At 40.0% G+C, this 18539-nt stretch overlaps 1 protein-coding gene across 1 annotated transcript; it reads right to left on the bottom strand.

The window, feature by feature from the left end:
• Positions 1-1623: 1623 nt before the first annotated feature.
• tbc1d15 (TBC1 domain family, member 15) lies at positions 1624-16905 on the bottom strand. Its single transcript, XM_084060316.1, has 17 exons — positions 16795-16905; positions 15434-15535; positions 15173-15247; positions 13484-13646; positions 13023-13230; positions 11004-11106; positions 9831-10025; positions 9611-9739; positions 8937-9040; positions 8578-8672; positions 8055-8171; positions 7145-7245; positions 6268-6367; positions 5838-5935; positions 5227-5343; positions 4849-4935; positions 1624-4304 (listed from the first exon to the last, which is right to left on the bottom strand). Exons 1-17 carry the CDS (start codon positions 16816-16818, stop codon positions 4104-4106), a joined length of 2019 nt encoding a protein of 672 aa, XP_083916442.1. The 5' UTR covers positions 16819-16905; the 3' UTR covers positions 1624-4103.
• Positions 16906-18539: the final 1634 nt, after the last annotated feature.

Here is an 18539-nt window from a genome sequence, read left to right as displayed (position 1 = left end):
TAGAAAGCAGGGTCAAAATAATTGCTTTTTAACTAAATTCAAAAGCAATTCTTTAAGCTTGCTTATTGTCGCTGTCAGGCGGAAACCTTGTATCTACATATTTCATATTTTTGTTCATAAATTACTGCCCTATTTTATTCTTTGATGATACGGTTTCATATTTTGTGTCGTGTGTGTGTGTGTGTGTGTGAATGGGTGAATGTAATGCACAATCTATGTAAAGTGCTTTGGATAAAAGTGCTATATAAATGCACCATTTACCATTTTACCATTTACGGTTTCATATTTTGTGTCGTGCAGAAGTAGCAAAGCTAGCCGATCTACAAGCTCACAACACGTTGTGCTGGAACGTGTTATTTTTGCTATTTTTTAAACAGCCCAAAATATGGTCTCAAGGTTGAAAGTGGTTAAGTCTGTCCTTGGTTTTTTTTCAATATTTAAGCAATTCAATGAGAAGTATTAACAAGAGCTTGTGACTAAATACTAACTACATTGGATCCATTGGAACTTTTTTCCATTTTCTGAAAAGTAAAGGTCTTGGGATATACAAGGTTTTTTTGCCCGACAGCAACGATATGTGACAGACACCGTTCTGCAGAGGTGTTTCTTTGCCTGTCAATGGTCAAAATGTTGATGTTGCTTCAGGGCGCTGGTTCTGCCCATTCAGAACTACACCCATGTTTACGAGTTGAAGCTGAACGAATGACAGGACAGACATCACGTCCACATAAAGCAGCCTCCATTTTAATAAAAACCCACAGCTGATAAGCCGCAGCTGTGGGCAGCGTGCTATCTACCGTCTACTGTATGCTGAGGCAATTTCCTGCTGCACAGGAAATGAAAGAGCTGGGAGACGGGATGGGAGATGCTGCTTTGTTCCAATTGTGCTGCCGCATAAGCTATAAGATTGCAGGTGATAGCTCACTCTGACAGACAAGTCATCTATCAGCACCTCAAACACACTCCAAATGTCTTCCCTCAAAGGAATCGGTAGCACTGTGTGGACTGTCACAGAGGTTAAGATGGTCACATCTTGACGTCCCTCACATACTTGAAAGAGGGGCGAAATGCCATTCGCAGTCGCCTCCAACCTGTTTTTCAAGTGAAATTACAGGGGAAGGGGTGGGTTAATCCCCCCCCCCCATCATTTGCCGTCGTCTGGAAATGCTTTGATACCTATATATTTTCTTGTGCAAATTCATGGATGAGGGTGTTTTAAAATACAAAAAGGGAATATTTTAATTGAAAATATTTGTGGAGCTTAATTGAATGCATGATAGTCTTTTATATATACACACACTCGGCATGGTTTATTTCACCATGCCAAAAATAGTGGTCTGTTTATAAGTACTCCCCTAATTTTCATGTACTTCAATTTGATATTACAAACGCTTATAACCCCATGAACCCCACCTTCCCTATTTTGGGCATGTCTTAAAACTGTAGCCTGACGTTCGTTGAAAACACACAAACAAATGGTGAAAATATCAAAGCTTTTAGATTTGCTATTTTTGCAATTTGATGTACCGAAGTATAGGGTTTAAAAGATTAAGGTTAACAAGTCTAAACTCTGGAGAGAAAAATCTAATATTCAACAAAAAGTTAAGTAAACAAATACCTGAGTCCTTCTTAAGTGGCTTTATTACCTGCAGTGCCAATTTCCATTCCAAAGCAGCTGAAATCAGTAATGCCGTTAACCTGCTTTTGCATCCTGTGGCAACGCAACAAAGTAAATCAAAGTCAAAATGGCATGAATTCAAATGCAAATGTATTTCTCAACAAAAAAAAAAGTAAATATTCACATCAAGGCGTAAAATTCAAGGAGTAGTTCACCCTCAAAATTACTTTTTTCTATCAATTACTCACCCCATTAAGCCTTGAATTCATAAGAGGCTTTTTTATGTTAGACACATTCCTGATCCAATATCAAATAGATCCAATAAAGTAAATAGGGGGCCAAGCTTAACAGCAGAAAAAATATATTAAAAAATATTGGATTATGTGAGAGTTGTTTTGGAGTTTATAAAGAAAATGTTGATATAGTTTTATTGTTAAGACTGAAGATTAAAGCAAAAAAAAGAGTGGGCTCCCATTTACTTTCATTCATCAAATATTGGAATAAAATCCAACAAAAATTCAAGGCTTCATGGGGTGAGCAATAGATCATTTTGGGGTGAACTACTCTTTTAAAGGTCTAAAAAGATAATGCTTGTGCCAAACAAAGTATATACTGTGACTTGATTCGGTTCAAGACACAAGTATCATATACAAAAACAGATTATAACATATATCTGGGGGGGGGAGCTTACCTTATAAGACACAACATCAATAATACTTTAATTCCATAGGACATGGAATGACCAATTGAATAACAGGTAATACTGAGTGGAGCTTATGTATCAATAATCTATTTTTGTTTGTTTGTTTTTTACGGCGTGGCACCGAATGTCCCTCATACTGTATGTAGGCCTATGTGTGTGTCCTCACATTTTGCCCAAATATGGAGCTCCACAAGTGAATATTTGCCCAAATGAGGAGTACCACACAGCTCCAGACTGGCCACCAAGCACTGACTGACTGCACAGGAAAGAGATGCAGTCATTAGCCCCCATTTGGGTTTTTACGGCAAGCCACGTTTTTTGTCATGTCATGGAGGTCAATGAGGGGGTCTGAACTGAAACCTTGCTAAAATTTGCTATGAAGTATGCTTCATACAGTAGATACGTCATAGATGACTGACGTCAGACTACTGGCCTCCTGAAGTCTGAGATCCAAGCCGCTATTAGAGCCCGTCTTGTTAATATCCGACTAGCAGCAGAACAAATTGTTGACCTTAAGACACATTTAAGATGGCAAGATAGAGGGCCTTGTGAAAAAAATATTTAGACAATAATAATACGTTGTCAGCAACTATTGAAAAAAACAAAACAAAACAATACTCAAATAAAATCTCTGAAGCTGGCTACTTAGGTGTTTCCCCCCGCCCAGATGTTCTATTAATCAACTTATAAATCAATGTTGGTGATGGGGTAAACTGCATTTATAGGGCACAATGATTACTGTACTTTTCTTTCCTCTCCCTTTTTTTCTCAATTTTTCTCATCAATTTAGTCACTATGTCAATACGGTCCCTGTCACTGGCAACCCCTACTGTTCTGGGGAGGGTGTGTAGACAACCACACCTCCGATACATATGGAGTCATGACTAGCTGCTTCTGTTCACCCGACAGTGAGGAGATTCACCGGAAGGACATAACGCATGTGCAGAAACATGATCCTAAACCTTCCATTTCCAGTCCCTGCTGAACAGGGACCAGCCTTTCCAACCGGCTTCCCACTTGCGAACGTGGCCAATAGACCTTTTTCACGGAAGCCATATTGACATAAATGGTTGTGCAATGTTACTTCCTAATAAACCCCAGGAAGATTAGCTGATGGTATGCATCAGCTAAATAGCAAATAGCAAAAATAGCAGATCTACACGCTCACAGTCACAACACGTCACATCACATTGTGACCGGGTAGATAAGCTGTTTTTACTATTTTACAAATAGGGCTTAAGTGGAGTCTTTCCAGTGAGCCAGCATGCACAATAGCAGCACCCTGGCTCTGTTGAACTTAACAGAGCCTTAATTAATATCACTGGTAACATTACATAAATACTTGTATCAATATGGCTGCCATAAAAAAGGCCTACATTTGTTTGTGCCCAGCCGAGCTGGTACGAATGCGGAGGAATCAAACCCAGTCTCCACAGTGCCACCCGGATGCCCATAATTATGATTATGATGATTATTAGTAGTTACAATAAGACACTATTTGCCCATCTTTAAAAAACATCTGCGAGAGAGAAGGAATGACTCATTTCAATGAAAGACAATAATATGGTACAAGAAATTACAAAAATAAGATTTGAATAATCTTAAATCCATTGTACATTCTTCTCCTTTCTCTCTTGTTGGGGGAGTGGCAGATAGAATGGTGTAGCACACACACTGCCTTTCTTACCCTGCGTAGGCCATATACATATTATATATATAAAAAAATTTATCCCTTGCAGCTGTGAGGCTATTGTAAAGTCTCTGTGTGGGTTTTGTTGTTTACTATGATATGAAGGCAACTTTGCAGCCGTTGGCAGGTGTTTCTCTTAAGTGTCCGTGGCCGTTAGAGCAGGCCTCCTGTCTCTGAGGGGGTCTGGGGGAGGGGGGTGCTCTCTGTGAACCCCCCAACTCTGGTGCCCCTAACCTGGGAGCCTCGGCGTCTGTGTGGAACCCCAGGACGTCACTTATTGAATGAGGCAGATCCTGAGGGGGAAAAACATTTCAGTCATTAAATAACACTGAACTGCCTACCAATATAATCAATGGGGATTCCAAAGGGACTGAAACTACTGCCTTTGTCTTCCTGGAAAGTTAGCATGCTGAAATATAAGCTATTGTTCTTGCATTAAAAAAAAGCGCATTGATGATGTCACCGGTGGGCAGGTTTCTGAACTGTCCACGGCCCACCTCTGAGACACAGAGCGAGTAGACAGAATTCAATTGATACCATCTTATGACTATTAGTGAGGACCAATAATATTATAATTATATAGAGAATGACATTTCAGACCTCAAGGATAGCCAATTCATAAAAAAATAGCAATGCTATAAAAGTTTGTTCTACTCAAAGGAGATGGCTCTGATTTCAAGGAGGAGAATCAGGTGCAATTGAGGACTTTTAATATCCACAATACATTCAATTATAAGGATTATAATAGCGTCAAATTTGTCTGTTGATATTACCTTTAAATTGTACTGTACAAGGTTTATAAACTGGTTGTACCGGTTATAACGTGCATTAACCTACCTTGCAATTTTTGATCTGCAAGCAAATAGCTTCTGCTTTTTGGAGGATTTCCTCAATATCCAGCTTCATGGAAAGTTCATTAATGTGCTGTTGAAAGGTAATGAAAGGTTTTAGAAGTTATCACACCATCAGGTTCATTCTCACTTCGACAACTTGCACACAAATACGTTCGGTTTCAGCCCGTTTCTCAACCAGTGGGGAGGACCAGAGGTGATTTTAGTGATGATTTGAGGAGGTCACTGTAAAGAAGCAACTATAACAAAGAGGTATACTATGCAATTTCATTCTTGAATGCACTGACAAGGCAAAATCTAGGTTCTTGTGTCAATCTGTTTGAGGACCATTGTTTTGGATTACATTTACGGTGACAATAGTTACCTTGAGGATTTCATTGAAGCCGTAGTTCTCCTCCATGATTTTACGTTTCTCGGAGTCGAGGATGGCACAGCACACGAGCAGATGGAAGTTTTGGCAGGGCAAGGCAGTCCACATGACCTGAGAGAGAACCAGACGTTTACTGAGAGAACCAACTACGCCAAATCTAAATGAAGAAAAATATGGTATCCATCTACACGAAGAAAAATGTGGTATCCATCTACATGAAGAAAAATATAGTATCCATCTACATGAAGCAAAATATGGTATCCATCTACATGAAGAAAAATGTGGTATCCATCTACATGATACATGAAGCAAAATATGGTATCCATCTACATGAAGAAAAATGTGGTATCCATCTACATGATACATGAAGCAAAATATGGTATCCATCTACATGAAGAAAAATATGGTATCCATCTACCAATTTGTTTATTCTATCAAATATATTCTTAATTAAATGACATAATGTGACTGTCGTGTGTGTGCTAGGTGAGTTCTGGTATTAACTCATTCACTGCAAATGAGGTGTTTGACGTGACCAATGTCGATGTGCGTGCAATTAGATATGCTCTCTGGGCGAGTTCTGGAAAACTGGAACATTTACTCACCTCCCAGAGTCGCAGCACGTCCTGGAAGCTAAGTTCCCTCTTGAAACGGATCAGTAACCAGCGAAAGCAAAAATACAGGAACCCAGAATCCTGTGACTCTGCAGTGTAAACACAAAAGGGTGAGAAATGTTTAAGTGGTGCACAGCAACTGCTCTACAAATAACTAAAACAATAATGTGAGGGTAAATCAATCAATTAAGCAAGGCATAATAAAATAAAATTGTTTGGGAGCATTAAACCGATGTTTCCTTTTTTTCTGATTATTGCCTTGATGTCCAGCACCTGGCCTAAATACAGGTACAAGATGTGCACACAATCTCGTCTTTGAACTGTTATTTTTTGATACCTTTTCTTACCAGACACCTACCAGCCAAGCAGAAATTAGTATTTTCCCTGATCATGGTACAGGTATTAAGGGGGTTTTGCATACCAAGGTAGTTCCAGAAAGTGAGATCCAGCAGTCTTAACAGAGTACTGAGCTGAATCAGCTGGGTCTTCATGCCCTGCATCTGTTCCTCAAAGTTCTGGTGCTGCACACGCACACGCACACACACACACACACACACACACACACACACACACACACACACACACAGTGACCGAGTAGTCATCATGATCTTCAAACTGAATACACTCTCTGGGTAACAGATAGTCTCCAAGCAACAAGTAACAAGGGGGGACACAGGATCCAAACTGCATTCAAATGTATCCTGGCAACACCACGTTCTTTCTTGATCGCAACAACAACACTGAGATCATTTGTACCCACTGATGGTAGAGTGGTTAAGATCTTCACATAAAGACCTGCATGCATCTTTGTCTGCTCAAGGATTCAAACCTAAAAACTCCTTAGTGGGCCTCCTGTCCTTCATGGTCTACCTCCTACATCTCCTACTGTAAGTAGGAGGTAGACCATGAAGAGATTGCATATCTCAATAAAGACATAAATAAACTGAATGTACATTTTGTTAATTTCACAAAACGTTGGACCAATCAAATTCCTTGTGCACACTGCTGGTAGGCCATAGAATTGCCTCCACTAATTTATACTTTTTGAAATATTTCGTCATAGATTATTGACATCACGTGCTGGCCACATGATGTCCAAGATGCCCAATGGAGCCATGCTGTTCCCATGTGGATCGCGAGATCTACATGATTTTCTTCTATTCGTTACCTTTTTTAGAATAAAATATACAAACAATATATTTTGTATTCATATATACTTATGCACCTTTTGTATGTTGCCTTGTCTGTCTCTGCCATTGAACTATACAAAAACAGTAGCAAAGACACTGGGACTTTACCATTTGGTCCATGTAGGAGACAAAGCACCAGAATGCATCCACCTCATTCTCCATCACATAGAGGATTGGGGAGAGGAGGTCACTCATTCCCTGTACATACCCTGGAGATGGAAAAGAATATCACATTACACGCAGCAATTATAATTATCCAGCCCGCAGCAACGCATAACGTTGTAATTAGTCCTTGTCTGTTTGTGTGTTTGTTTGTTTACAAGATTACATGAGAATGGATGGCTGGATTTTGGGAATGATCAGTAGGCTGCTCTGAGGAGATGATTAACATTTGGATTGAAATGTTTCATGGTCACAATCGAGAGCCATAGAATAAGAGATGTTGGAGGGTTTGCACCCCCAGGTGCATTTGTTTGATTAGTATTGGTGTTTACATAAGGACTAATGGGACTAAAGAATGCCAACATGGAAACCTGGGTTGGATGTTGATATTCTCTCTAGTAGTCTCTCGAGACAGACTGTTGGCTCACACAATTTACCTTGTATGTCCAAAACCGTTCCATTTTTATAATTACTTAAAAAACTATTTAAAACAGTGAAAATAGCTGATCTACAAGCACACAATGCCTCGCGGTGTGCTTGTAGATCTGCTATTTTCACTACTTTTGTGTGACACTCCTGTATGACAAAGTACAGATTTAATTTACGAAAAAAGGACACAGTGTCTGCCTGACAGCAACGAAATGCTTCCGCTATACAGTCTGTACAACAGAAGCACTGAAAAATATTGATTCATGGGAGAAATATTTCAAATTGAATAAAAACATTTATTATGACACAAACCACAGTGGGTGACATCTTGCATACAGAATCTCATAATAAATAGCGCAAATTGAACCTATTTATCAGAGAAGATGTTAATCCTATGCTTATGCCTAGAAATGATGGCATGGCTCACCCAGGTCGAAGTCGTACATGCTGTATGTCATCAAGATGTCATGGAGTAGAACCAGGCCAGGGTTGTCAATGCCTTCATAGAACCTGTTTGTCCTGTCTGTTCGGTTCACGTCTTTCTCTGAGGAGTCAAAAGAAGTGATGGTGGCGGTACAAAGGGTAGTCATATGTAATGAAAGAGCATGGAGCATGCAAGTAGCATGTCTTCGAATATACATATCAAACTCCAGCAGTAATTGCATTGTGCTTCCCTGTTTCATTGTACAAAATGTGTGATCCTGTTGTCAATACCTAGTTACTTCTACTAAGTGCTGAAGCTGGACTGTGTGCATGAATGTCCAGACAGACACTTCAGTGGCATATGTTTCTGACACAACTTGTTTTTATCCTTTAAATTATACTGACTAATGTAGCATTTTATTATTATCATCATCATCATCATCATCATCATATAATGAAGGTAGGTCCTTGGGAAAGCATTAAGTCATGAAAAGCAACCAGTAAAAGAAAAACAAATCTGTTGTTACCTATGAGACTCTTGTAATCTCTTAACCTGGAGTTTCTCCTCTCCTGCTCTTCACTGACTGACTTCCATTGAAGTTTCATCCTGAAGTACTCGTCCCTTTGGCACAAGGAAAGACGGACATGCACTGTGTTAACTAACAAACGATAAAGAGGCCAGAATGTTTGGAGAGAAACTACAAGCTTTCAAGGTAACTTTGTTTCTTTCCTGACAGCGTGTATTCTTGAACCACTTGAACCCCAGCATCCCTATTCTGAGGGGACCGTTCGTCAAAAATTGCACAAATGTTGAGACACAACGTGAGCTTGTAGATGTCAATGGATTTTGACACAATTTTGAAGCATGGTTACGCAGACCCCTTACGTTTTTCTTCTCTGTAGGTTTTTCCTCTCCTCCAGGGTGCTGTCCCAAGGGAAATACCCCAGAAGAAACTTCCAGGCCTCTTTCCTCACTGCATGGCATAATCCCTGCAGGATCATAAGTGTAAAGAGAGACCCGGGTCAATTGGAGGACATATTGTCAGTCACAATATACAATAAATCCCCTGCTGAATATCAAACACCGAAACTGAAAGGGTTGGGCGGGGTAAAAAGTGTATTGTACAGTAAGTAAGTAGGTTATGTTATGCTTATGTATTGTTTCTCAAATGGGGGTACTATACATGACACAGTGGAACATTTAAACAATTTTGACTGTTATGTATGATAAAACATTAGCAATTGTTTTGTGAACTTGCTGATCTGTAAAGTAAGTGTAAAAACATGACTAGCACTACTGTTATTTGCACATTATTTGAACATATTGACATCAACTGAACTTACTGAAATGTTAGGGTCACAGTTTACAATAAATCTGCTCAGGAGGCACTAATTGCAACTCTTTCACTGCATTTCTTATTTGTAATGCTATATTCCTCAAAGGGCGGGTTATCATTCATTCATAGAATCATATGCTAGCAATGGTTTTCTCTTCTCAAAATGACCAAGTCATTCAATCCTGGCAGGGAAATGTTGATTAATAAAGAAAATTCAACATGCCCCTTTGAAGATGACTTGTTTGAGCTGAGGGACGCTCAACATGCGTCCCTCTGTGTCCTGGTGCTCAACCCAGTCCTCAGCTGACAGCGGCTCTCTCCTCTGGACCTCTGGTCTGCTTCCCAGATCAATCTGAGATGCACAAAGCAAAAGTCCAGTCAAGTCAAATTCACCCATGACTGTACACAGTCACCTACTGTATACAGTCTCTCTAACCACTCACTCTTGTGATGACTTCAAAACCAGGCTCTTCCTGCTGGTTGATCTCCAGGCCTGGGATGACCTCCGTGAGCAGGTCGGCCACCTCCTCTGGGGGGCGCTGTTGCTGTTCGTCTGCAATCCAGAAGGCATCATATATGTAGTTGGTGACCCTGGAGAAGCCTCCAAGCGTTGCCTCATATGGGTCCTTTGTCAGTTTCTGTGGGAGAGTGGCGTCTAGTTAAAATAAAGTTGGTTCCTTCCTTTTCTTTGTGTAAAGTGACTTTGGGTACTTAGAAAAGCGCTATATAAATCTGAGCTATTATTAAATCTGAGCTATTATTAAATCTGGGCTATTATTAAATCCAAATCCTGAGGCACCTTTTCCACCAAAAGAACTTTGATTCTAGAACTGGTTCTGTTCTAGATTCTTGGAAGCGGCTAGCGTTTCCACCAGTTTTAAGCACCAGATTTAGGTGACATAGTTGAATGGTTAAGAGAGCCCATTTGGGGAGCAAGAGTCCCCAGTCGTAGTGATGGGTCATTCGTGATCAATTCGTTCAAAATAACTAGTTCATTGCCGTGAAGTGAACAGGAACAAACTAGATCACTTTCTGAAACTGTTACGTTCACGCTTTCGTTCATGCCCCCCATTCCCTCTCCACGAACACAGGACGGGGGATCGGGCTGTTCCCGCGACAGACAAACAGCGGTGCAGTTTAATTGTATTTCACTAGACTAGACAATAGCACTAGTATTGAACGGTGAACGCGAATGGATCATTGCCGTGAACATGAACGAAATCGTTCGTTCACTGAAATTAATGTTTTTCCCCACCACTACCCAGTTGCCCCTGTTTCGATTCGAGGACTGGCCAGCTATGTGTTGAATATGATGTCCCGAACTGGTTCAAAATTTGGCGGGAAAAAAGAACCGAGCCGGTTCAACCCCGGTGGAAAAGAGGCCTGAGAGCAAGTGCAACAGGTATTTTATAAACAGGTGGGGCATGCCTTCCCAACTTGCATTGTGCCCAGAGAGCACCATTATAATATAGATTATAATAATTTACAATTAGGCATACTGTATAGCAGACGCTCTTATCCAGACCAACTTACTTGTGCAAAATTATAGTAAAAGGCATTAATCCCATATTTCATATTGTACATGGTAAGTAACTTTGCTGATTTTAGCTCCTTACATTGACCAGGCCATAATTTTTGTCATCCAGAAGATTCTCAAAGGACTGGGAGAGAGCCTTGTTGGGAGTGGTGACCAGCAGGCAGCTTTCATTATCTGGTGACCTTCAAAACAAAGAGGGGAAAAAACATGTTTTAATACCAATAGAATTGAGCCTGGGGGGCGGCCATAGCTGAGTGGTTAGTGAGCCCGCCTAGGGAGCCAGAGGCCCTGGTTGCCCCAGGTTCGATTCCAGGCCAGACCAGCATGTGTGTCGATGAAATGAAATTTGTCCCTGAGCAAGACTCTTAACCCCTAATTGCTCACAGGTTCTCATTGGAAACAAGACCGCAAGGACTTTCATGAACAACCTGTTAAAAGGAATTATCCTTATCCTTAGTCTAACAGTCTTCATCAAATGAATAATATCAACATGCAGTCAGGGTCTCCGCTGCCATTTTATGCATTTTGTGCGTTTATTGTGTGTTTCATGGTAATGTATTTTGGTTCATCACACATTCTATTTTGAGCCCTTAGCTCTGAGCTCGGTAAAATCTGCACATGGCTCGCTGATAACAAACTGTCATTATACCTAGGTAAAAATGAATCCATTCTCTTTGGGTCCAAAATTAACCTCATGGCCTGATACTAAGCACTTTCGGTCAGTAATAGGCTAGTTATGCAAAGTGTTTTACTGAACAATTCAAAACGTCTTTCATGTCTGTCGCCGTTACGCTTTTCAGTGATATGATTTAATTATATTGATTGTATCCACCTCTACAACGCATCATGTTTTTCAATTAATTCAAGGTTTGCTACGTCATTATTGTCTTTTATGTTAATGTTTGTTGGCTAACTTGGTATTCATTAGGGATTCAAAAAGCTGTCAATTAATGCAGGTTGAAATACTAACAATCATAAACAATAGTTGTAACATCAGAACTAATTCGCACTCCTTTAATTTGTGTTTAACTGTAATGTTATGCTCTCTAGTCTACAACAGCAATCACTGCAGTATGAATACAGAGGATGCTGCATTGATGGTATTGCAACCTGGCTCTGGAGGTCAACACCAATAAGACAAAACAATCTAGGCTGACAAGAGACAAAGGCATGGTGGTATGACGTCACACGCCATTCACAGTTCACACCTGATGCTTGCGTCTGCGGCATTTAATCCAAACAATTTCATTATGAAAAGCTTTGATAAGAACTTTAATAACAGCTATCTGCCAGCAGATAGAGAAACACATTGCCCGTGTCCACCACAAATCATTTGCTGTGATATTTGGCTCAAAAGGGAAGAGTATGGCTCTGTGCTGCAGGCTGTCCACCAGCTCAGACATCAAAAAAGTAAACAGATGAGGGTAGACAGAGGATCCCTTTGCTTTTGACCTTATGCAAATCACTTGAATTAGCATATAGATAACATGTATACATACATACCATTGAACTAAAGGCAAATTCGGTATGGTAGTCTTTTAAGTGGGTTACTTATATTGAAATCTTTCCATTTCACTGGAATGATATAAATATCTGTTTGTTGCCAATGTTTCAGTTCCTGATTACAGCAAGTTCAGAAACATCACTCCACTCACTAGCCAAGTCACTTGCTTTATAACAGGATTAACTTCATAAATACTCTTCTGAATTAATTTTGGAGGGTGCAATTATGTAGATATACACTTGTTGACTTACCATGACACCATAGTGTCATGTTAATGTCATGTGATTAAATAAATGACCACCAGTATTGCTTGTATGTGTAATGACAGGATAAATCTATTCAGGATAAATTCAATGATTTAACATGTCATGAAATAAAGGGGCTCATTTGTGAGTCAAGAAGGGTGGTGTCTAGAAGGTATCCAGTAAATCACAGGAGGCTAAATCTCTGTACAGCAAAAGCTAATGAAACTTAATTATAACATTAGGTAATTAAAGGTTCTCCAAAATGTGTAAAGACACGTGGAAAAACTACTGGTTACTAAATAATAGGGCAGACACATGGTAATGTCCCACCCTGGAAGAGGATACTCACTCGCTGAGCAACACGTATCTCCTGAGGCTGTCCAGGAACTCTCTGCTGCCGCCATGGTGGAAGTGGAGGGCTGGCAGGGAAGCGGACGACTCCTTCAGCTTGAAGAGAAGGTAGGACCAACCTTCCTCTTTCACTGTGATGGACCCGAGGTCACCAACACTGAAACTGAATGCCCACCTACTCTTCTCCTGACTGTGGTGCAGGGAACCTGAAAGTGAGAGGAAGTCAATGGGTTGCGTTTGTGCATTGTTGCAGTTTGACGCAAGTCATACTTTTTTTCTTCAACCAATCAATAGAGAAAAATGGTGTGTATTGGCTTTTTCAGGACATTGATATGGTCGAATGACTCCAGGAAGAAGAATACATCAAACTGTAGAACACCAGTATCACATCCTCAATATTGCAGTGTAAAACGACTTGCCAGAGCCGCATGTTTGTAAGACTGTAAAAATTTTACACACTTTCTCCATTTGTACATGTCTTCTTCTTGAAGGAGACGGCGTTAATCATGTCCCACTCCGTCTCGTAGCTCTGCTGTGACTCCAGCTGGGACCGCTCACCTGCACCCTGGGACCGCTCACCTGCACCCTGGGACTGAACTGGATCCATGACTGAACTGGAATCCTGGCGAAGCACAAAGAGATTCACTTGTGTTAACCATTTTCAACATGGTGTCCCTAACTTAGGCATTTTTTGGGCGAAAATCTATTATCTAATTAATAATAATAATCCTAGCTAAGGTAAACCCCATCTCCCCCCTAAACAAGTGGAGATGGCAATCCATGCCTTCATATCCTCTAGACTCGATTACTGGAATTCTTTGTACACCGGTATTATGCAGTAGGCGCCGCAGCAATCAAAATGCAGATGCTCGCCTCCTCCTTACAAAAAAAACGGGACCATATATCCCCAGTTTTACCTGCACTTCATTGGCTCCCTGTCAATTTTACAATTCATTTTAAAGGTGCTTTTATTTGTTTATAAATCCCTACATGGGCTGGCCCTGTTATATCTCGTTCTGTTAGAACTCTTGTGCCCTTATACCCCAGTCAGAGCACTGAGACCTGCTGACAAGCTGCTCCTGGCTGATCCAAAACCAGACTAATAAGCAGGGGTGACCATGCCTTTGCTGCTGCAGCCCCCAGGCACTGGAATAGACTGCCCCTCCCTGTTATAAGAGCTCAGTCTGTAGAGGTTTTTAAATCTCTCCTTAACCTAAGACTCACTTCTTTTCATTGGATTTTACACCCGAGTTTATTTTCTTTTTTCTTTCATTTTCGTTTTTGATGCTATGTGATTATGTGAGTGCACATGCACATGCATATGTATATATATGCAATTTTGATTGTTTTAAATGTGATTGATTTGATATGAAATCTGATGGCTGATTACAATACCAGTGAAAGAAGAAATCCTACTCTCTAACCTCCTAACCCTAAAGCTGAAATTGACAGGGGGGTAGTTTCAATATCTCACTTAGATTTCTACCATCACCAAATCCTTGTGAAAGGAATACATACAGTACCTATTTAACAAAATGTCAATGTATTAGTCATAGGCAAGCCCTGGGCCTTTCTCCATCAATATAGTATGCAGTGAAAATGTTATTGCTTAAATTGGCTCCAATGTAATTGGATTGCATCGACAAAAAAGTGGCAAATGGCAATATTACGTATTAATAATAACAGACTTTGTAAATGTACTGTGACTGATAAACATTTTGTAACGTACTAAATAGCCATCTGCTCTTATATAGCAAAGTTAGGAGTAACTGTAATTAGCTTTGTCAGTTGTCACGATTATGAAATTTTGCATGACGATTCATTGTTATACAATTAATAGCGATTAACGATTTAATTGTGTGGCTTTAAACGGCTTTGTAAACAGAAGTTGCATGGGGCAGATATGACAAAAAAAACAATAATCAAAATAGATAGCCAAAACAAGCCATATTTTATATTTTATACAAAAACATCTGTTGAAAATGTTTTTTTAAATATTTTAAAATGTATGAACCTTTCTCAACATGGAAACGAATATGACGATTATGCAAAATAATTCTGATTAACTCAAATAATTGCTATTATGTAGTAATTATGACCTAACTGCATGGCCTAACTGCAATGTTGAAAATCAAGACTGAAACAAACCTTCCCAGCACAGAGTATGTTGGATGGGTCAACGGTATCTTCCAATGGTTTATATTCCACAATGATTTCAGCATCCTGACAAGAGAAGATATTGTAATCAACAAAGACGTGCTGAATGTGGCTATAACCTCAGCTCTCTTACAGCATGAAAAATGCACCACATTTCATGGTTCATTGTACTACAAACCATAGACAAAGGGGGGGGTGGCTGACTATGGTGCAACATATTTCAAAATCAGGTTACCATGGAATTAGGAGTACCTTGTCAATAATGCGAAGTGACCCTGAAATGAGTAGATCTTGCTCAATGCCATCGTCATCTGTGTTTGAATGTATGAACACCCCTTCATGTTCATATACAACCTAAAAGAGAGGTGGTAAACTTCAACGGACAGGTAGTCTCAGGCAATACACACATTCAAATGCAGCATTGAATACGTGAGATATAACAGAAATAACAGGTTAATTAATTGAAACACTGAAGAATGGACCCCTTTGAGACACAACTCGAAAGTTATGTTTTCAATCAGCCACTGAGCCTGCTAAACAAGATTAGCTGGCTGCTTATAAACACAAACAATAGCTTTATTTAAAACAGAAACCACTGGGCCATACTGTATGTCTATGCTCGCCTCAACGGTAACAGGATAGGTGGGCAGTCTGGGCACCAAAGAAGAGTGGGCACCTCATCGGTGTTAAATTGGAATTTGTTTCCAAAACCAAAATGTTTTTTAAAACATTGGGAAATGTTTTTAAGTAAGGTAAAGTATACATAATTAGAAAGTGCTTCAATATTCGACAATTAAGGTCCAATATTTCTACAATTGCTACAAAACCTGTATATCCAGTCATTTTGGGGCATAAACAAGAAGTTGGAGGATAAAATTAAGTCTGATAATGATGTACCGTGCATGTTCACATCATGTATACTTTACATTACTTAATGACTTTTTCTCTTTTACATTTTAGAGTAGATAAAATAGCCAATTTTACACCGAGGTGCCCAGATGTCCCTATTTATAAGTGCCCAGACTGCCCACCTATCCTGTATCCGCTTCGACTACTGTTAGCTAATGCTAACGTTAGGTCTTTAGCACTTGTAATTAAACAATGCTGCACGTCAACAGCTGTGAGGTAGAGACCGTAGGGTCGCTGCAGTTATAAGTCAGAGAGAAAACAGAAAACCAACATGTTGTGATGCTGTGTGGCTAACGTTAGCATCTAGACTAAAGGGGAGTCAGGTCATAAGAGTTGAGGCGCATTCGTGGCGTGTTTGTGTGGCACAAAACAACAAGCCACAGGCATCGTCGTACGACGGCGGCGCGCGCCACAAAAACAGTCGATCTACAAGCTCACAACACGTCGCCAAGCGTAGTGTTGTGAGCTTGTAGATCGACTGTTTTTGTGGCGCGCGCCGCCGTCGTACAAGTCCGACCGAGCATAAATTGTAGGCATAACGTAGGATGTTAGCTAGCTGTTAGTTTGCTACTGAAAATAATGCTGGAAAAACTACCGGGGGTGAAAGGAGGTTAGACACCCGACATGTCTCGGTTGTTATAAGCGCGTAACTTGCGATATAATTGTGAACACAGAACACAAAGGGAGGTTATTTTTTCCAGTACCTTGGGAGGAGTATTGGCCGCCATGTCGCCAGTTGCTTTGCACTCTACAGATGACGGAGGCTCACGTGCCTGACTGTCAACTTCCAAAACAACCACAACAACACTGACAAGTCATCTTCCGGCCGGGGGGCGGAGAGGGGAGATGTAAGAACGAAGAAGAAGGAGCGGACACAATCGTCACATCCTGTGGAAAAGCAACTTGTAGGCTGCAATTCAAAAGATGACCCCCCCTGTCTAAGTCTTAACCTACCCCCCCCCTATTTCTTTTTCTTCTCTTGTACATTTGTTCACTCTTCATACCAGTAACCTGTAAGCTGATTGTATGACATTCTGTATAGTAGTGTGTATATCTGTCTGTCTCTTATATGTCATCATGATTTGTGTGCATGGGGAAGCTCAGTGCTTAATGAGTCTCCCAGTTTAGTAGACCTTGTATTGTGAATGTGTACTTGATGTCTTACTAAATAAAGTACATCAATCAATCAAGAAAAACAAATCTGAAGGTTTTATTTGTCACTGGTACAAGACGCGAAATGCAAATTTTGTGCCATCAACTCTGGTGTTGTAACAACAATAACAATAGATTCCCTTACATACAGTCTCTGTCTCAGTGTAGCTTAGTTTGTGGCGCCCACTACAGAGGTGGCCCCTCAACATAATTATGATGGGGTTGACTCAGATGAGTTCGGGTTCATCCATAGGGTTTGTTCATTCATTTGAGGTTTCATTCATGCTATGGCGTTTTTTTTCCTCCCAGAAATGGGCCCCGCCACAAATCTTTGATGACAATTATAGTAAAATGTATAGAATATATAATATTTGGCGCTCATTGTCACTTAAGATTATTTACCTAATTTGGTGAAAACAATCATGTTACTGCAACAAACAGTGGCACGTCTATCTATGTCTTTTCTAAACATGTTCGAAATTTTGAATGGTTTGCAGAAACATGTATATATTTATTATGCGGGTCAGCCAAATCCTGATGGCCAGCTATAGTCCAGTGTCGGTACCAAAGAGCAGTGAAAAGACTTTTCTGCTACTGCTTTTACTGTATACTTACACTGCCCAGCCATTTCCCCTGTCCTTTCAAATTCATATATATATATATATACATGCTAGAACTGTAACTGACAACCTGTGAATTTGTGCAGGGCAGGGCATTCACGTATGTCAACACGCAAAGCAACAGGGCTGGATGGAATCTATGGAGTTATATTTTTGCCAAAATGTAATAACAAATAGAGCATGTTTTGCAAATGATTCACTGACAGTGTGTTTTGCAAATGCAAAGCACACCTATCAAACTAATACATCATGTCTTGCTAGTAAAATTAAATAGAAACAAATCCTACAGATATTACAACTAGCAAGACAAACATATATAAAGACAAAATGAATATTACAACTATTAAAAATATGTCCTAGAAAGACAGAAATATCAGTGGAACAAAAATGCATGTCCTACAAAGACAAAAACATAGGGCCTTGGGCACATATAGGACCCTAGGAACAAAGGACTCTTATGTTCCCATTAGCGTTCTGAATATAGGCACCGCCTTTTTACATTAAACCCTATGAGTTATTACCAAAATGTGACTGCATAGAAGGTGCTGATCAGAGTGCCTTTTCTGGAACTTTTAAAAGTTGAAAATAGTAAAAAATAAAATAATTGGCTCCATTTATGTAAATGTTCAGGGCCACAAACTGTCCAAGTGTACCAAGTTTAATTATTTTATGAAAAA

Source organism: Gymnoscopelus microlampas (genome assembly GCF_963454915.1).
Source record: "Gymnoscopelus microlampas genome assembly, chromosome: 6".
Lineage (NCBI taxonomy): Eukaryota > Metazoa > Chordata > Actinopteri > Myctophiformes > Myctophidae > Gymnoscopelus > Gymnoscopelus microlampas.
This window is presented reverse-complemented; position numbering and strand designations above follow the sequence as displayed.